Genomic DNA, 20,760 nt, shown 5'->3' with positions numbered 1-20,760 from the left:
TCTCCCCCCTTTTCTAAGGTCAATGGAATGACTAAGATAAGAAACTAAGGCATAACCACTGCTTTCCAGCCCTGCACCCAAAGCGTCTTTTGAGGCATCCAGATGCTGTGCATCCAGGGAGCAAACGTCACCACAGACTAGCTGCTGAGAGAGGAAGGAAACAGCCTGACAAGGGACAGGTTAGTTCTCTAACCACTCATTACTCTGTTAACGTGTGCAAATCACTTCCCCTCTCTGGGCCTCACTGTTGGACCTGAAGATTCGAATCTCCCTGCAGCTCTAGTCTTCTACAGAAAGACTGTGATTCAGACACGCAAATGTGTAGCAGGGAACGCTCCCCTTGAGCCCATGGGCTCCCTAATTCCAAACACCTGGATGCAGGACTGTCTTCACTTGTATGGTGTGGAAGAATGAAGTCTTTCCTCTTCTGTTAACAAAATGACTAATAGGAAGCTATGAGAACAAGGCAAATCAAAGCGTTACAATATTTCAGAGAAGGTGGCAAATAACAAATGAATAGACCACACATTGGGGGAAACTTTCCATCAGATGGAGCAATAGACCATATAATTTCTAAAACAGGAAGAAATGTAAGTGCTCAATAGGGAAAATCTTAATAACCCACACATCAGAGGTCAATCTTTGGAAGCTGCTTCATGGGAAAAACTAGTTGGTGGGGAAGTTTGTCAGAACTATATGTTCTAGCCTTCCAGTTTCATGCCTTTGAGCTGAAAATTGGTTGCTGGTTTACTAACTGAGACCTTTGGAAATTTTTATAACATCAAAAAAGAAAGATTCAATTCTTGATAAGTTCCATTCTTGTCTTGAGGAGGCCTTTTTCTTGTTGGAGGGCAATTTGCCAAGGCTGGGTTCCTGTGTTCCAGGCGGGCAGGGTCTGTAACGGCTTCCCTAACAGAGCACAGACTCCCTCTCCTGGGAGAGCCAGCGAGGGTGACTAAGCAGCCTGGTTTCCCAGGACTGAGGGATTGCCCAGGATGAGGGGCTTTCAGGGATAAAGCTGAGACAGGCCCTGGAAAACCTCGGCAAGGTGATCACCCTAGAGCCAGCCAGCCATCATGGGCCCTACATAAACACCAACAGCCCCAAGACTACAATTTCCCCTGAGAATGCGTATTATCTAAATGTGATGGCCAAGAGTACTCCATGCTATACTGAGTCAAAAGCTTTCTTCCTCAAGGCCCTTTGGTCCATACTGCTGAAGTCTTTGTGGTTCTCAGAGAATAAAGATGGCTGCCCACAAGCCTCCAATTCCTAGTCCTTTGCTTCCATTTTGCATGCAGAGGCCCTGTTATCCTGCTCAACTTACCCACCCTCAGTGCTATTACTCACAACCACGTCTCTTCAACATTCTTTTGATATAAATAAAAAACCTACCCTCTTTCAGAATAACTTCATTCTAAGATCAATAATACAATGAGTCATCATCTATCTATTGCTTGCTTGTTGGGGCTTGTTCCCATGTTACTTCCTTCCCCTTTTATGAAAACCACACCAGGGGCTTCCCTAGTGGCACAGTGGTTAAGAATCTGCCTGCCAATGCAGGGGACATGGGTTCGAGCCCTGGTCCGGGAAGATCCCACGTGCCACACAGCAACTAAGCACCACAACTACTGAGCCTGTGCTCTAGAGCCCGTGAGCCACAACTACTGAGGCCACGTGCCACAACTACTGAAGCCCCCGCGCCTAGAGCCCCTGTTCTGCAACAAGGGAAGCCACCGCAATGAGAAGCCCATGCACTGCAACAGAATAGCCCCTGCTCACTGCAACTAGAGAAAGCCCGCATGCAGCAACGAAGACCCAACACAGCCAAAAATAAATTTTAAAAATCCTTTCCGCCTGCCGATGCAGGGGACACGGGTTCGTGCCCCAGTCCGGGAAGATCCCACATGCCGCGGAGCGGCTGGGCCCGTGAGCCATGGCCGCTGAGCCTGCGCGTCCGGAGCCTGTGCTCCGCAACGGGAGAGGCCACAACAGTGAGAGGCCCGCGTACAGCAAAAAAAAAAAAAAAAAAAAAAAAAAAAAAAAAAAAAATCCTTAAGAATGTCATAAGCTTTAAAAAAAAAAACCACACCAGAATGATAGCAAGGAAGCTTTTCTTACACAGCTGTAGAGCACTGTGGGCCCCCTGTGCTTGCCCTGGCCCTCTCCCTCCACAGCACACCCCATTCTATCCCCCTCCACTCTGCCTCAGCACACAGAACCTCAGCTGCTCTCAGAGGGAACCCCCTATTCCAGGGGTGCTAAGGTCCTGGTATCCAGAGTTTAAAATGTGGAAAACATTTTCCTAAGGAGGAGATGTAACACAAGGTGGTCAGATGCAGCTGAACTATTACCAGTGACAGTATGCTTCAGGGACATTATGTGTTGAATGGGATTTTGCAGACTACTTTCTATGTAATTTTGTGAAACCTCACCCCTGTTTCTGTGGAAAAGCCATTTCCAAATGCTGCTACCTATATTAAAATAGGAAATTAATGGTCCTTCTCTGAATTCTGTCCTTTCCCTTCTCACTTTCAGAAAACCTTATGGCTAATAACACTGTAAACAACAAGAAAAAAATGTGATTCAGATATCACCACAAATTATGGTTTCCGGACCCGTCTGACTGAAAAATTCCATTTATTTCCTCTCCCATTTCCTTATCTCTTCTCTGCGCCTATCCCCTGGGTTTAGGCTCTTCCTGGCTTTGGTTCATCAGCAGATGTGTGGATGCCTCCAGAAGCCTGAAGTAATAAGGCTGCCCTTTAGCCCACGGCCTCATCCAACCAAAACCCAGTGCAATTCCCTCCTCTGAGAACTGCCCCACCCCCCATACCAGTCACCGTATCTGCTCCAGGAATACCGCTATTTCTTTGAGATCTACTGGCCACAGGATCATTAATAAAGCCAACCTTTGATTTTGTGGCCCCCTTGTGGCTTTGTTTTTTTAAAAGAATGTTTGCTCCTCTGATTTCACTGGACCCTAATGGCACCAGAGGGTAAGGTAAGCGGCACAGGTGTTCCAACTCACCAGGTACTTGACAGAGGCCAGGAGATCCACCCAACCCTTCAGGCGGGGCTAACCAAGAACTGACTCCACTTCGGGGAGGCCGGTGAGATGTGCAGGGGGTGAAGTCTCTCAGACCCACACACCCGAAGCCCCCCTCTCACCTTTGCTCCTCTCAGCCTTTGTGTGAACTTGGACTTTTCAGTGGACTGCGGCTTAGTCATTCTGTGTGGCAAATCACCAGTGTCCCAGTTGCCCCTAAAATGGTGGTTTCCTTTTTCTCTGCCACAAAGGCAAGGTCTAAATGCCCCAGTCCCCTGAATGCCCAGCTAAAAGACTGCTCCTGTCAGGCCAGCATGATCAGCGTGAGGTCCAGTTCCCACCTCTGCGCCTTTGCCTCCGTCTGTGCTGTTATCCCTTCCTCTCTGTGTTCTACTCATGTTCCATGGCCAACTTCAGACTCCTGCCCTTGGCAGCCTTTCTTCACAACCACATCCACCTCTGGTGTGACTGGTTCCATTCTCTGTCCGCACTCACATATATGGGAATGGAGAGCTATAGTGAACATTTATAATTCTTGGTGTGTGTTATGTCCTTTTATGTCTGTTTGCTTCAGGTCCCTGTTACACTGTACATTCCTTGAGTATAGAAACCATGCACCCTCCAGGAGCCCAGGAATTTTATAATACTAGTAGTGATAACAGAAATAAAATAGATCATGATAAGTTCTCTACGGTTTTGGATGATCATTTTCTCCATCTGCTAACAATCAGAGGCGATTTGTGTCATTAAACTGTGTGCTGTTAAGACTGTGTACGCTGGAGCCAGTCTCTGGGTTTGAATCCTGGCTTTCCCACTTATTAGCTGTGACCCTGGGTGACCTTCCTAACCTTTCTCTGCTTTGTTTGTCTAAGAACTGGAGATAACAATAGTACCTGCCTCCCAGGATTAAAAAACAATGCATAGAGAGTGCTTTGAATGTTCCCTGATACGTGGCCAGCCCTCCATACATATTGGCTACCCATCTCATTTGTGAACACTTACTATGTGCCAGGCAATGTGCTAAAGGCCAGATGAATATTATCTCATATAATTCTCACAACAGTGAGAATCTCACAAAGATTTGGTACCACTAATATCCCCATTTTATAGATGAGAAAACGAAGGCACAGCAAGGTTAAGTAACTTGGCTAAGGACATGTAGCTAGTAACATGCAACCTCTCTATGTCTCTCCCATGTCTCTCTTTGTGGAACATGTGTCCACCTCCTTCACTGTAAAGAAATGCAAGACCATCATGCTACCTATAAGGAGATCACATTCTCCAGGGCTGCCAAATAGTCCTAAAGGTGACATTGCTCGTCCCTAGTCACGAAGACATGGAATGTCAGTCTTGGTCCCAGACTATTTCAGAAACAAATGTAAACATTTTTGGAGTGAGGCCAGGGCAAGTTGGGAATGAGGGTAGCTTGAATAAAGCAATTATGAGGGGCGACATCCCAGTCCAAAGTGACCCCTCATTACCTGCCATTTTCTTCTTGCCATGTACTTCTTCATTCGGTCCTTGGAGAGTTTCTTGGCCTCCATGTTCTTGGTGTCTTTCATTAGCCATGTATGCTGAAGGCACTGGGTGCAGTCCAAGCGGTTTCTAATAGAGGCAGAGATCAGAGGGTTTCTGAGCAGAAGGGGACCACAGAGACTGCTGGTCAGGTCAGAAACGGGAGGTCACCTGTCCCTAGTTACACAGGGCAGAGCCCAGGGCTCTCTGCTCCCAGTCCATCCACCATGGTGAGAATCACTGTGCTCTTGGCCTTTTTCCTTTCTTGGTCTGGGTTACACTGACTAGACCCAGAATACATTAGTGTTGAGAAGCCCTAAACACCAGTAAGCAACTGGAGTCTCATGACCTGCCCTTGGGGTCTAGGGAGGCTAAGTGCTGGAGGGCAGACATGTCTGGGAATGACTGGCACCGTATTCCAGGGTGGGGTCATTCTGCTGGTCACGTGGGGGCTGGGAACTGTGGAGGCCCGATCCTTCTGCCTCCTTGTCTGATGGAGAGAAGAGTGAAACCTTAGGCCCAAACCTTTGAGAATCAGTGAACTCTCAAATCTTATGGTGTGGTTGAGTATCAGGTTTTTCCCATTAAAACTCAGAGGTATGTCCTTTGTACAACCTATGAATTATGACAACCTTAGAACTGTACTGAAACTCATTTAATCTTCTGAAAGCTCTGGGAATCTAGAAATATTTCAGGGCCATCACCTTAATTGTCATAGGACTAATGAAGTCCAAAGTACCAAGTGCTAACATATGTAGAAAAATGAGTAAAAGTAAATTTGCTAACTATAGCAAATGTAGTGGTCTTTAGATAAGGGGATATGGATTATTTTAATTTTCTTATATTCAAAGTTTGTACAACTTACATGTATTAATTTATAATAGAAAAACATTTTTTAAAGTGCTGATAGATGGAGATTTCTGGTTGAAGAGATGCTGAGTTTGAGTTTATGGGAATCTAGTGTCTATCTATATGAAATCAATTCTTTGGTGAGTCCATTTTACGAGCACAGAGAAGCCAACACGTTTCTGAATAAACTCAAGGTCAGGTAAGAAAATAGGGTATATACACAATACCTCATTTACCACATCTTGGGTGAATGAAGCCTGGTTGACAGAAGCCATCCTTGGACCAGAGTTGTTAGGAAGGAGGTCCGCACCTCCCTGAGGCACCTGGGGAGCGGGGACCCATCACACGGGAGGGGCATCTCGGCCCCCCGCAACATCTAGATCCTCCTTGGGTCACGCCTGCGTCTGAGGTGGAGACTGGGGCAGCAAAGTGCTAAAAAGACCTCGCTGTCAAGGAGTGTGGAATGTCTCCTCTGGAGGAGTTTGGCCCTGAGCTGGCTAAAAAGGACTGAGAGGTGGGTGCGTAACCAGAAAACCAGACCGAACCACTTAAGAGACCCTCTAGCCTCGCTCCTTTAGCAACTGTGCTCTCATGTCCCAGACAGGATTTCCCCCAGAGGGAGCAAGACGACCGACAGCCTCACAGGGGTCTGCGGGCCAGGCAGACAGGGCAGAACGTAGGCCACAAAGTCCCCTTGGTGCACATGCAGAGCCTCTGGGCTGACTCCTCCCACCTTCCTCCAGCACACCACCCATTTCAACACCACCTTCTGGGGAAAAGCTTACAGCTGCTCATGTTGCCAAATACGATTCCCCGGGGCCCCTGGAGCCAGGCCTTGCCTCATCTGGCCACCTGTTCACAGAGTGGGTGAGGCGCCCGACAGCCCGTGGCCCCCCCGCCGACACCTCACCACTCCCTTGCCCTGGTGCAGGCCGGCCCTCCCGGCATGTGCACGGCCCCTCTCCACTTCCTACCGTAACGGTAGCTGCTTCCCCTCGCCAGTGAATTCTCTCCAGCCACACCAAGACCCCCTCAACCTCCCCTCCTCTGCTCTAGCCTCCTCTACTGCTCCCACCTCCATCCTCTTCCCCCTGAAATACTGACTGAGCACCTTGGGCGTCTGACCTTTCCTCACAGCCTTAGGCCGTCTATATGCCTGAACGCTCAGGCCTCCTGACGTTCACAGATGTTCTTTATAGTCATCTGCTGACCACCTGGGCAGCTCCAGGCAGCCCCAGAAGGTGGAGGAGAGAACCTCACAGTCTGCACGGTTGCAGGGGACAGAGATGGAGCTGGGCCCAGTGGCCTGGGGTCACAGCCTAACTGGCCAGTGGTGGAAGGTACCTGGCCACACTCAGGCAGGCAGCTCCTACATGATTTAGATACAAAATAAGCATCCAGCCAGAATAGCTAGGAGTATGGTCAGGACCGGCAAATAGGGTATCTCCCCTGCAAGCCCCAGAAGGGGGGCTGAGGTTTCAGCAGGGCGGTTGCAGGCCACAGCTGTACACGGAAAATAAAAGGAGCTGTCGTTATTCACACGCAAGCTGCCTCATTCCATCAACACTCAGTCAAGCGTTGCTTTTCAGGTGAGGTTTCTGTGCTTCGAAAGACAGGAGAGTGTCGGGCACCAGGGAGCAGGACCCTCGCGCACGCAGTGCCCATCCTCCCCTCCTCGGGTGCGGAGGGGCCCACGACAGGGAAAGAGAGTCCCTGCCTCTGGACCCCAGTCCGGGGAGTGGGGAGGCCGAAAAGACTGAAATCTCGACTCATTACTTCATATCTTTCTTCAGCAAGCTGCTGATAAAATCCTTGGCGTCATCAGAGATCTCATCGAAGGCCTCGTCGTCAAAGTCCCAGGTGGCTGAGGTGACGTTGGCTAAGGTTTCGTTATCGTTGTCACCCATGAAGGGGGACAGTCCACTGACCCTGGGGGATGAGAGAGGAGAGCAGTGAGTGGGGGAGGCCAGCAAGGAGGGCGGTCCCACCAGGGGAGCGCTCCCTGAGGTCAGAGGTGAGAGCGCCCCAAACGCCCCCGCGCCTGCCTCTCCTCCCACCCAGGAGAGAAGGGGGCGTGGCTCTCAGCCTCTTCCCGCTGGCTCACTCACTGTACTTCTGGGGTGTCGCCCGCCTGTTGACACCACCTGCCTGTGAAGCTGAGGCGGAGGGACTTTTCTTCAGTTCACCACTTCCACACAGCACTGCAGGGCCTTCCTCCCTGCCTTCTGTTCTTCCCCAACACCCTGACGAGAACTTCGCCCCGCAGAACCTTCTCCAAGGTCCTGGGGGGAGGAATGGCCTCCTTCGCAGGGCTCCAGGCACGCGCGCGCGCGCACACACACACAGACCCGTGGACTGGTCACGTGGTACAGCACTCATCACCGCGCCCTGTCCCGCCCTCCCACCTCTCACCATCAGCATCAAGAACAGGGCCAGCCTGAGTGGGGCTCGGCAAGGGTGTGTCCACGAAGGGTGGACCTGCAATGCGGGTCGGTGATCCATCTATACTTGACGACAATGCGCCTGGGGCATTTAGGCCAAACCAGAAAACTTCCCTCAGAGGAACCATGGCCTGTTCATTCGCTGGGTGACCTTGGACAATTCCCCTCATCTCTCTGTGTCAGCTTCCTCCTCTGTTAGATGGACAACCTGCTACTTGGAGTGGTCACCACTGCCACCTCTCCCTGTTCTCCTTCTCCTGCGTCCTCATTCTCATAACAGCAGACATCTATCAAATGTTCACTATGTGCCATGCACTGGGCAGAGAGCTAAAACAGATGGACTCATTCAGTCTTAACACCACCCTTTAAGGCAGGTAACTCATTACTTCGTTTAACAGATAAGGAAACTAAAGCACCAAGTGGGGGTAAGTAACTTGCCCAAGGATTTGCAGTCAATGAGCCTATTTCTTTCTTTTTCTTTTTCTTTTTTTTTTTTTTTGAGGTACGCGGGCCTCTCACTGTCGCGGTCTCCCCTTTGCGGAGCACAGGCTCCAGACGCGCAGGCTCAGCGGCCATGGCTCACGGGCCCAGCCGCTCTGCGGCATGTGGGATCCTCCCGGACCGGGGCACGAACCCGTGACCCCTGCATTGGCAGGCAGACTCTCAACCACTGCGCCACCAGGGAAGCCCAATGAGCCTGTTTCTTAACCGCTAATTTGTACAGTCATTTCTAGGAAGATGAAGTAAATCACAGCGTACAGCACTGGCAGGAGGCCTGGTCCGCAGTAAGGAGCTCGGTCTGTGACCATAGCTATTATGCAGTTCTTCTGTACACAGTTCACCCCCACTGCCCCATCAATCTGTGATCTCTGGAATGACTCACTTACCAATAGCTTAAGCCAAATAAAATTTGGAAGGTAAAGTATCTCAAAGCTGAATGGAGCAGACATCTGGCTTACTGGCCTCACTTCTCACCTCTGGCGGGCACTTCACCTTCCCCCCAGCCATGCAGCCCGCCACTCACCCGGACCTAGGGCCAGCTTCATGGGCCTTGGAAGAGCCCCACTCTTGGCTTAATGCTCTGCTGCCATCATTTTGAAATTCTTAATGTTTACACAAGTCACCCCCCCTTTATATGCTGCACTGGGCCCCATGATTTATGTAGCTGGTCCTGCCCTGGCCCCACCTGAGCCCCATGAGATGGATCTAGGGCCCTCATGCCATCAACCTTCCAAGTTAAGGCTTCACTAACATCCCTTTCCCCAGATCCCTCATCATAAACAATAATGCAAAGCCCTCGGGAGCTGTTTTGGCATCCAAGAGGCATCAGCTTATGAAATACACTCGGCCCTGAAAACTAAGTTTTGTAAAACAAAATCTATTGAAATATTGCAAGGAAAGCTTGCATGGGCAGAACCCTCTGGTGAAAATCTTCATTAAAAAGAAGAAAAAGAGCTTTTTCAGTGTGAATTATCTCACCCGAATCAACATATTTGTGCTTTTGAATAAAAGAGTTTTATAGATGGCATTAAAATGTCTTAAAGCAAGACACCCATTTATGTTCCGAGAAGGCATGGAGATAATCATTCTCGATCATATCACAATGAGGGAAGGGTGGGATCTCACCAGGCCCGAGTCTGTGCTGTTATATGCTATTCCTTTCCCCTCTCTGGGCCTCAGCTTCCCCCCTTATACACCAAGGGTACTGGACTAGAATTCCTAGGGGCTCCCAGGAAGCCCATAGGCTTAACTAGTCCCGTCAAGAAGCAGCCTGACTCTTGCTTGCCAGCTACATGCTTCATTCTGTCTCTGCACTTTCCATTTGAAACAAAGAGGGGAAGTCCTACAGCACTCCAAGAGATTGCCGGGAGCGGGGTGGGGGTGGGTGGGGGGTGGGGCAGGGAAGTAAACAACCCTGCTGTGGAATGCTGAAAGGCCGCCTTCTGTAAACCTCCTTTCCTAATTAGGAACTGTCATCCTGCAAAGATAGGGCTTAATCTCTGTGATGTTCATAGTTGGGGAGAGTCTCCTCTGGCCTCTGGCACTCCTCCTTCCTGGCAGCCCATCCATCTGAAATCCCTCCCAAGCCTTGGCTGGCTCCTCACCTGCCCCAGCTCCCCCAGCATTCCCCGATAAACAGTACGTCTCTAAAATAAAAAATATGCAGAGCCTGATGATGAAGACAGTATTCGAATTTTAGTAATGCCTTTCCGTGGTGGTGGGATTTTGCAGAATTTTAAAACTTCCTTTCTTGTACTTTTTCTTTATTGCTAGAATTTGCATAGGATCATATATGGTTGGGTTGTTCAACCCAATCAACAAACATAGTAACCCTAGCATTAAAAACACAGCTACTTACCTCTTTTCCTAGTCTCACCTAGGTTTTAACTGAAGGGGATCAGAGTATACCACCCCAAAATATGAACTTGGGCATAAAAATTGCCTTGAGCTGAAGGTAATTAGCCCTTTGTCCTCTCTCTTTCTGTCTAAAAGCAGGACATAAATTTCTCTTCGTTAAGGTGACATAAATTTCCATTTGTTCTATTTGTCCATTTTTTTCTCTTCCCAGAAAGAGGAGAAAGACAGTCATCTGCATATTAGATATCGCTGAACAGTCCCTATACATTTCCTAGTCACCTTGTCACAATTTACTCCCTCCAGAAGCTCCAAACCCTTTTTCCTTCGTCTAGTTATTTCTGTATAATTTATCACTCTTTGTTAAAGTAGTATATAAGCCCCAAATTTTAAAGGTACCTTGAGTCACATTTCTTTATGAACACCTGTGCATATGTACATAATTAAATCTGTTTTCTTTTTGTTAATCTGTCCTTTTTAAAGAAAAAAAAATTATTTATTTATTAGGTTGTGCCGGGTCTTAGTTGCTGCATGTGGGCTCCTTAGTTGTGGCATGTGAAGTGTTAGTTGCAGCACGCATATGGGATCTAGTTCCCTGGCCAGGGATCGAACCCGGGCCCCCTGCATTGGGAGCATGGAGTCTTAGCCACTGTGCCATCAGGGAAGTCCCGTTAATCTGTCTTTTGTCAGTTTGACTTGCAGACCCCCAAGAACTGAACCAAAGAGGTAAAGTGTTTTTCTCCCCAACATAACCAGTGAATTTGTCTGGTTTTCACAAAATTGTCATCAGTGTGGGCAAGTTCTTGGACGCTCTACTTTTTCCTCACTTGACATTGTCTTTCACAAGTGTATACAGAGTCTTAATGTTCATTTTTAATGGTTAAATATTAGTCTTTGTGCTAATGAGTCAACTAAGGACATGGCTGCAGGGTGTTCTAACTTCTTAATTCTTCATCTCTTACTGCAGCCCAACGTCACCAGGGAATCTGACGCGGGGGCCTGCTCTGCTTGGAGGACAGAGCATGAGGAGGCAGAAGGCAGGAAGGCCTCTTGAATGACACTTTCTCTAGGGTGCGTTTTAAGCAGATGACCCCACTGCATGAATGGCCAGCAAAGGAGGCCATACATCTTCCAGTAGAACTACCGAGCGCTCAGGAAGGAGTTAGTATTTTATCCCATTTTACCCTTGGGATGCTCACTCCCTGGTGCGGTGGGAAGATTTGAGAGGGCTGCTCAGGCCCCACAGGAAGAGCTGGGCATCGTTTTGTGCAGTAGCCTAGGAAAGACAGACCCAGGGTTTAGTCATGTAAACCACAGCCCAAGTCCCTGGAGAGCAAAACCTGCAGGTGGTGTCTGGGCCTGGTGTGGATGTGGGGTGCCCGGAGGTCTCAGGACCTGCAACAGAGAGCATGTCTGGACTCAGCAGCTAAGAGGGAAGAAGCAGCCCTGGGTGGAGCTACTGGATCCCTCTGAAGAGCCCTGCCTCCGAATCTGAGTCTGAGTAGGTACCTGATGCTTGGGCACTGGGACTTCTCGCCAGCTCACTAGGCTGCTGTCCCCAGCAGTTAGATTCCAGGCGGGGATGGACCTGGCTTTCTGGACCACGGTGCATGCTCACGGATGAGCTGAGACGGGAAGGTCGGCAGGAGGCTGGCAGGGAGGAGAAAGCTGGGCCGCAGTTTGGGGGAGGGGAGGAGGAGAAGGAATTCTGGCGTAGGGGTGAGGGCAGGGCACAGAGAAGGGTTTTGGTGTCTCCACAGGCAGTAAGGGAACAGCAAGTCCTAAGGAAATGGGGGGAGGGAGATAAGAGAGGGAAGGAGGTCTTAGAAAAGGAGGCGGGGCTTAGAATTTCTTCACCGTTGAAGTGTGGTCTAGAGAGCCTGGTCCTCTCTCTTCCTGCCAGAAACCAATGGGTGTTGGTAATAGCAGAAGTCTCCAGCAGATCCACGAAATCTGCTTCTCCCTTCAGAATCAGGGGTGAGAGGGTAAGGGGCCCCGAACCCCACCTGCTACATCTCTACCCTGCCTGGGGACCCTGGGCAGGCAGTGGAGCCAGGTCTCCTGTACCGTGACAGGATCTGCCCTGATCTCTCCGAGGGTGTGAGAAGGAGTTCCCTCAGCAAAGTCAAAACAACCTATGGGACACAGCTGCTCACTTAGGAGGTGCTCACCAAATCTGCACTGAGGGATACACCTGTTATCACCTGTCCCCCAGCTCCCCATATCTCACTGGCCCCAGAAAGGAGATGGTGGGGAGGGGGGGGCATCCTCTGGCACAAACAAGGAAGGTGACCCTGACAAGGACTCCAAGCTCCAAAGAGAGGGATGGAAGGTGCACGAGGGCCACCAGAGAACCTCTTCTGGGGGCTTCCGGCAGTGGCTCCAGAATCCTGCAGAGCGAGGGCTGAGAGGAAGCAGTCTGGCTGGCTCCACCTTCTGTTCTCACACCACGTGCCCTGCTGACAGCCCTAGCTGAGGAGAGAGACTCCCAGACCTCAATCCCCACTGTGAGAGCCAGCAGGAAAAGTCCCGCAGGGCAGAGCAGCCCACAGAGGTGCTGGCTCCCCAGCAGCCAGGATGCTGAGGAGGCTACAGGAGGCTGTGTAGGGCTGGCCTGTGTCCGTCACCCCCACTGCTCACTTGCCCCCCTTCCACAGGCACCTCTCCACCCTCCTCTCGCCTCCGTCCAGATGCCTTCAGGCTGGTGCCCCATTCATCAAAATTATTTTGCCCCCAGTTCAAAAAGCCCTTCCCTATTCCTAGGTCTCAGCTTTAAAAGTAATCTAGCAAACCATGTAACATGTTAACCAAATTACTTCTTCCACCTCAAAGAATTTTCATTTTAAAATAAAGTGCTCGGGCTTCCCTGGTGGTGCAGTGGTTGAGAGTCCGCCTGCCGATGCAGGGGACACGGGTTCGTGCCCCGGTCCGGGAAGATCCCATATGCTGCGGAGCGGCTGGGCCCGTGAGCCATGGCCGCTGAGCCTGTGCATCCGGAGCCCGTGCTCCGCAACGGGAGAGGCCACAACAGTGAGAGGCCCGTGTACCGCAAAAAAATAAATAAATAAAATAAAATAAAATAAAGTGCTCTTATGACCCAGTAATTCTAGTTCTAGATTATATATCCAACAGAAATGCATAAAGATATTCACTAAAGCACGTGTACTAGAATACTCACAATAACCCAAACTGGAATCTAGTCCATCAGCACAGAATGGATAAGTAAACTGGATGAAGTTCACAGAGTGAAACACTATACAGCACCAAGAATGAACAGCCTACAGCTACACACCATAACATGAATGGGGGTCACAAACAAGGTGGGGCAGAAGCCAGACACATCTTTCTGTATGATTTCGTTTATATAAAGTTCAAAAGCAGGTGAACATGGTGCGTGATGTTAGAATGGGGATCAGGTTACCCCTGAGGGAGTAACCAGAGCCTGGGCACTGGGAGGGCTGCGGGCCTGGTATTGTGTAGTTTCCGGGTCTGGGTATAGGTGTGTTTACTGTGCAAATTCACTGAGCGTCTAGTCACCGGTCTGGCCCTGACCCGTAGGGAGACCAATCGTCCTAGTTTGCCCAGGATGGTCCTCACTTCAGGACTGAAAGTCCCGTATCCTGGGAAACCCATCAGTGCTGGGTGAACTGGGACAGCTGGCCATGCTCTAGGACTGTGGGAAGTGGGCAGCCATGTGGACTTCCCTGGCTCCTGTGACCTCAATGCCAATTGAAGACCGAATCTCTGCCATGCCCCACTCCCAGGTTTATTCTGAGGACCAAACAGATGGTCCTGATTCTACAGCAGTGGGAAAACCGATGGAGAGAGTAAGGCAAGTCTCCTTGATGGCTGCAGGGGGACCCAGGACCAAGCCAAGCCACAGGGCAGCTGGGTCTGAACAGAGGGAGCTGACAAAAGACCGTTTCCCAAGAGCCTCTCCTGGGCAAAGATCCGGCGTGAGCCCCATCCAGCCTGGGGCAGTCCCCACTGCCCTGCTCTCCTTTATTTACCAAGGGGCCAGCACTACAGAATCTGACACAGTTTTCTTCACTCCTCAGCTCCCTTTCTCCTGGAGGGGACTGGGTAGGGAGAGGCAGGGAGATGCTCTCCTGGCCAGAGTTTCTTCTCTGCTGCTCTGGGGGAGGCTGTGTTGGTGGGGGTGACCCCAAGCAGGGAAGAAGATGACTCTGGGGCACAGAACCTGTGACACAGGTTCAACTGAGGTAGGCTGTCCTAATAGCCCACAGGGAGAGTAAGACTCCTGAGCACGTGAAAAAGCCACATTGGTGGACACACACACACACACACACACACACACACATCACTCTGCTTCTGCTAAAGCTTTTGTAACAGTTGTTCCTAAACCTGGCTGTGCAGTAGAATGACCTAAAGCCATTTCTCACACTGGGGTCTGAAGACCCCATGGATCTAAGAAAGTATTCTTAGAGGTCAATATTCAAGTTTTTTGTGAAAATGTTTAATTTGTCCTTTTGCTTTAACAACAAAAACTTTTTTACAAAATGCCTACACGCATATCTGCATTTTCAGGGAGACCATCCCATAACTGTGTGATGTCACAGAAACTCAGGGGCTGCCACTAAGGCTAGTGCCTGCTTGCGGCCTCAGGCTTCAGAGGCCAAATCAGCCAAATCCCAACAAGAGGGTGTGCTCTAGGGCCTGGTACTCAAAGTGCTGTCTTCAGACCAGCACCACCAGCAACCAGCGCCTGTTAGGAATGTGGATTCTCAGGTCCCCTGGAGCTTCTGAATCAGAACTTGTAATCTAGGCAGCCCAGGTGATCCCCTCATGTTACTGTCTGTGAAGCACTGGTCTAGATTACTGGCCTTCCCTCTTTTCTCCAGCATTTTTTAACGGAATGGCTTCCTATTTTCCACCTAATTTCCCAATTCGAATTACTACACAGTAGCTTTCTGTTGTCTATGGGTCCCACTAAAAGCTCTATCATCAAAAGTGCTTATTAATTAGTCTGTATACTGGATGCAGAGATGAAGCTGGAATCTGGGGTCCCTCTGCTGTGAGGATGGGGTGCGGTCCTCTGAAGATGACAATGACACCCACAGCTGATGTACACCTGGGCTCTCTCCCTGCTTCTCTATGGACCCATGTACACACATGAAGGTAAATTCCACGGCACCAGCCACATTCCTGTCCTCCTGACCAAAGGCCCCTAGGTGGCTAGCATCAAGGATGGTGAGGTCCCCAGAACGGGGCTCTTGCTGTGTAGAGCTAGACGCTCCTGCAGAAGTGTGACGTGGGCTGTGGACATCACCAGGAGCACAGAAGCCAGGCAGGCCAGCGAGGAGGGGATTGGGAGCCTACCGCCCTCCTGACTCTAGGCGGGCTCCCCATCAGGACCCGCCCTGGTCCCTTCAACATCAGGGCAGCCTGGGGACCCTCCCGCCGTGTGCCCCAGGACTCACAGGATGTAGCAGATGACCCCGATGCTCCACATGTCTGTGGCGTAGCCAATGGGCTCATAGTTGATCACTTCAGGTGCGACGAACTCTGGGGTGCCAAAGAGGACCTTCAGAGACCCCGCGTTCTCTGCAACCAGGATGGAGAGGGATCAATCGCCAGAACGTCCCTAAGCCAACCCGAGGTCAGCAGGTGCCTGGGAGGCTCTCCCCCTGCAGGACGGCACAGGGACAACAGCCTCCTCGTGGAACGAGTGCATCGACACACCAGTGAAACCGCCCTGCCCCGGATGGAATGGCTTTCCATCTGTCTGTCTCTCCCATGAGTTCCCTGAGACAGGGGTGGTGACTTGTGCTTGAAAATAATCTCTACCATTCAGTCTGTCATTTGTACCCTGCTGCCTGCTTTATGAGGACTTTCCTATTTAATGCTCTGGCCAAGGAGGATGACCCCATCTCCCAAGGAGAAAAGGGAGGCCCAGGGAGTGACTCCCCCCCCCCCGACCCTGCCTCCCAGTAAATGGTGGTCAGGACCTAACCCAGGGGGTCTGACTCCTGAGCCATGTTCCTCCCCTCCCCCACCCACCTCTCCACACGTAGTGTCACATCTCTCTTCCCAGGAGCTGCTGGGAGGTTAGTTGGGAAAAACCGTAACCCTGAGGTAGTGCCTCTGAGCCATAGAGGACCATCACCCACCAAAATGACTCTTGGGTTGGGTACTCAGGCCCTGAGCGCCTTCCCCTAACGCGCCCTGCCTCCTGAAAGGGCAGGAACAGCAGTGATGCTTCAGAGAGCCCTGGACCAGGCCCCAGGTCCTCATTCCACCCCAGCTCATCGTGGGACTTGCTGGGCAAAGCTACTGTGAACCTCGGTTTCCTGGTCTACAAATTGAGGCTCATAAAATCTGCCCTGCCTGCCTCAAAGCGTTGCTGTGAGAATCAGATGAGAGAAAGTAGGTGAAAGTGCTCTGGAAACTGTACGGTAGGGTGCAAACGTGAGGGAGCGCCAGCAGCAGAATGTTCTGCCGCTGAAGGCACCAGAGTGAGAAAAATAATCATGATAAAATAAATGAAAACACCTACAAAGTGCTTACTGTGTGCGAGGCACTGCTCTTATCCCTCTACCTATCTTAACTCAGCGATCCCATAACAGCTCTATGAGGTGAGTCCTACTGTTACCCCAATTTACAGATAAGAAATTTGAGACATAGGCTCCCACAGCTAGTAAGTGGGAGGGGCGGTCTCCACGGTCTGTGATCTCAGCTCCGATCCGGGGCATCCCCTCTAATACTGCTGTGTCTAATACAGTGCCTGGAACACAAACAGCCACGGCCACTGCCGTGACGCGTTGGTGACAACGGGAGAGGTGGCTCGGCCTTACCCAACCTCCTGGCCAGACCGAAGTCGATGAGCTTGATCCTGGTGCCTGTCTTGTTGACACACATGATGTTCTCGGGCTTGAGGTCCAGGTGGACAATGCCCTGCTTGTGGATGTACTCCACCCCCTCCGAGATCTGCCTCATGTACTTGATGCACTCCCGCTCGGTCAGCTCAAAGTCCTCATCGATGATGCGCTCGAACAGCTCACCCCCGGACACGCTGCGGGGACAGAGGGGGTGCTCAGACCACAGGAGCGGGGAGCCTGGCTGGCAGGGAGCCCGGCCAGGGCAGCCTGGGGGAAGGGGTCACGGCCAGGAAAGCCCAGTGTATGGGGGTGCCAGGCATTTTCTGCAGCTTCCTGAGTCCCAGACCACTGCCCCGTTATGTCGGTCCCAGTCTTCCACTGTGTGAGGATGGCCCGGTCCTCCTGGTTTCCTGCTTGGGGGACCCTGCCTGTGCCCACTAAGCTTTGGAGGGGTTCAGGGAAGCATCTACTAGGCAGTCTCAGAGGTGGCCATGAACTGAGAGATCTAGAATGATCTCCTAAGCAAAAAGGGTAACTTCCAGACAAACTCTTTCCCCCAAACGACTATAGATGTAAGGGATTACCCTGTTCTCCAGCCATGTCTGTTAGTCATAAAGAACTGAAGTTGAAAAACTCACAGTACCCGTAAGCATTTGCTTTGCATAGCCAGAAACAGAAAAATATCTTCAATAATACGGAGCATCAGCACATTTTGTAAAAGGCATTGGCTGTAACCTATTATATTTACAGTTGTAATTGATTTGCTTCCTCTGGCTAGGCCTATAACAGCAGTTTACTCCTTCCAGCCATAACTAGCTTGCCTCCCCTGCTCCCTGGCCCAGGCTGGGAGTGTAGCACATCCTTCCTGCCCGGATAGACTTTGGATCCTGGCCATGGTGGTTCTGGGGCCTGCAGTGGGCGTCTTTTCTAAGGATTGGCCAGCCAGCATATTTCCCTTCAGTGCAAATGCTGAGTCACGTGGGGCCTCTCTGTTACCCTCTCCCAGCCTTCCAAACCCACCTTCCTTGCTCACTGCTCAGAAACCTTAAAGCATCCCCTTGGTAACTTATGCAGCATCTAGACATCAGTAAGTTCTTTTTTTACAATGGCCTGTGGATCCACCAGCTGAACAAGGTTGAGTGGGCTTCCTTCTGAGCCTGTCCTCTTCCAAGGGGCTTCCCTCTTCTAAGGGCGTCATCACAAAGATGGGAAAGAGCTGAGTTTGAATCCTGTCTCTGTGGCTTGGGCAAGTTACTTAACGTTTCTGAGCCCCAGTTTCCTCATCTGTCCCTACATCACAGTAGTTAGGAATGAAGGAACTTTTGTAAAGCATCATGCCTGACACACAGTGGGTGCTCAGAACATATTAATTATCATCTGACAACCTGCTGCGGGCCAAGTGGATCTTGTTACTGACCCCTGAGGGAGAGACAGACAAGGACACACCATGGGGCCCAGCACACGGAAGCCTCTGTGGGTCTCCATCACAACAGGACAAAGACTTCTGGGAGGGCTGAGCGGGTAAAGGTCAGTCTGTGCCAGTGGCCGCTGGGGGGGCGCTGGAACCAATGCTTTAGAACCAACCGAGAAGGACGTCCTTGTGTGGCCAGCAGGTGGCGCCTCTGTCCTCAAGCCCTTCATTTCTGTTGCCCTCCACCCAGGCTCTAGGTCAAACTCTAATCTCCGTTCTTAGGTTCCTAGGTTTCAGGCCATTCTTAACATCTCTGAGCCCCAATTTCCTCATCTGTAAGATGCAGATAAAAACAGCACTATCTCACAGGGTTGCTGTGAAGATTGAGTGAATTAATACAGGTAAAGTGCTTAGAAAAGTGCCTGGCACATAGTAAGTGCTCAATAAAGTTAATTATCTTTTTTTTTTTCCTTTTTAAAGAACCAGTGGGGGCTCCTGTTGAAAATACAGACTCCCAAGCTTCTCCCCTGAAGATTCTGATTTAGAAAATCTTGGAAGGGTTGTGATCCATATTTTTAATGAGTACCCCAGGTCATTGTTAAAATCAGACAAGTTTGAGAAATATTGGCTTACTCAGTTACCACCCCTGGGAAGCCAGCTGAAATTCATGTCCTCCGAGAAATCACTCCCAATTTCATCATATGATCTTTCCCTCCCTGGGTTCCCACACTCTCATCTCTGCACTTTCCCCATCAAGTCTGCCTTGTCTTAAAGTTGTTTGTGAACATGTCTGGAAAAGGTACGGCTCATCTCTAGACCCTTGTTTTTACCTGGCAATATCTGGCACAGACAAGGTACCCCAAAATGTTTGGTTTTAAATTTAAAATATTCTGAAAAAGCAAGAAACCATTTTTTGCAGTGTCCTTGGGAACGTCTGAGGCAATGAGTGGTAGAAATCTCAGCCGTGGAGATAATTACTGCTGCATTTCTAGAGGTAACCTATTCAGTAGAGGTGCAAATATAGGTTCAAACCTATTCAAATTTAGTTGATGTATTTTGAAAACTGTCCTTGTGGTCCATTTTCAAGGATGGAAGGGGTTACATAAACAGTTCTATATAGGTTTCTTTTCAAAACGCTCAAGACTGTGGGTGGAAAGAAGCTGCCACCCACAGAGATGGGATAAAGCCTTGGGCCAAGACTGGGCGGAGGAAATGTGTGCTTAATAAATTAACAGTGATGAGTGAGTGAATGAATGAAAGAAAACCTACCTTATTCCAAGGGATCAAATTTATCCCCCAACTGTAGACATTGGCCAGCGCTCACTGGCAGCCAGAAGGATGACACTTCATGGGGCTCCAAACCCAGACCCTCTCCTCCTTGTCTCATGGCAGCTAGCTGCTTATTCTTTGATCAGTTTTGCCAATGGCAGCATGAAGGTGAGATGGGCAATGGATGGATGACTCAGCCTAAGCTACACATCTGCTTCAGTGCTCAGGGGCCCACCAGCCCTTGGAATGTCCCAAAAGGACCAGCCCTGACTCCAGGCCCGGAGCCTGAAGGAACTCCTGTATCAGAGCAACACTGCTACAACGATAGGGGCTTGTCTCATAATCGGAGGTCAGAAAGGCTGAAGACACATTAATTCTGGTCTCTCACTGTATCTGAGGCGGCTGATCTGAAGGCTGGGGCCCTGCAATACATTTTCATTTTTCTGTATCACCAGGGATCGTCCTTCTCTTAATCTCAGTTTCTCCACCGAACAAGGAGAAGAGCAAATCGTACTGCTGAAAGCCAACCTTTGCCTTCTCAGTGGCCCGGTCTGTTTAAGCTGGAAGGGAAGTACAGACTGAGTATGAATCTGCTCCTTCTTCTTTGGTCGAGTTCCTATCAAGGGGCAAGCTCCTTACCCCAAGTGCAGGAGAATCATCTGGCATCTGTGAATGTAAGACTCACTCCTGTCCACGGGGGAGGCGTGGGGTGGAGGGATGAAAGCCAGACCAGCTGAAGCCCTCGTACGTTTTCTCCCAACATTTTCCATCCAGCTTGCCAACTCCCAATTCCAAGCTAAGTATGGTATTCTGCCCACTGGTTCTGCTGCCCAGCCTCACCCAGGCTTGGCTGCCTCCTACCCGCTCCTGCACCTTCTCACGAGCTTGCTCAAGGTTTAACTTCCAAAGATAAGACATTTCTTCACATGTCCCCACACGCCCACGCTGCCTGGACCAAGCAACCTGTTCTACAATAAATGTGAAAGGCTGTAGCCCACAGGGCTATTGTGAGGGTGTAATGAGTGAGGCCAT

General features: G+C 50.3%; 1 protein-coding gene across 8 annotated transcripts in view; it reads right to left on the bottom strand.

Moving 5' to 3' along the window:
- The window catches only part of MYLK (myosin light chain kinase), a 178,841-nt gene that overhangs the window by 6,850 nt on the left and 151,231 nt on the right, over positions 1-20,760 (bottom strand). For 4 of the 8 annotated variants that reach the window (XM_065876030.1, XM_065876031.1, XM_065876035.1 and 1 more), the window contains 4 exons: positions 17,025-17,242; positions 15,651-15,774; positions 7,190-7,342; positions 4,531-4,654 (listed from right to left, as the gene is read on the bottom strand). In XM_065876030.1, coding sequence (XP_065732102.1) covers positions 4,531-4,654; positions 7,190-7,342; positions 15,651-15,774; positions 17,025-17,242 — 619 coding nt within the window. The remainder of the gene's footprint in view (positions 1-4,530; positions 4,655-7,189; positions 7,343-15,650; positions 15,775-17,024; positions 17,243-20,760) is intronic. The other 4 variants (XM_065876033.1, XM_065876034.1, XM_065876036.1 and 1 more) reach the window with 1 other exon arrangement.

This window comes from Phocoena phocoena, chromosome 4 (assembly GCF_963924675.1).
Source record: "Phocoena phocoena chromosome 4, mPhoPho1.1, whole genome shotgun sequence".
In the NCBI taxonomy this organism is placed as follows: domain Eukaryota; kingdom Metazoa; phylum Chordata; class Mammalia; order Artiodactyla; family Phocoenidae; genus Phocoena; species Phocoena phocoena.
This window is presented reverse-complemented; position numbering and strand designations above follow the sequence as displayed.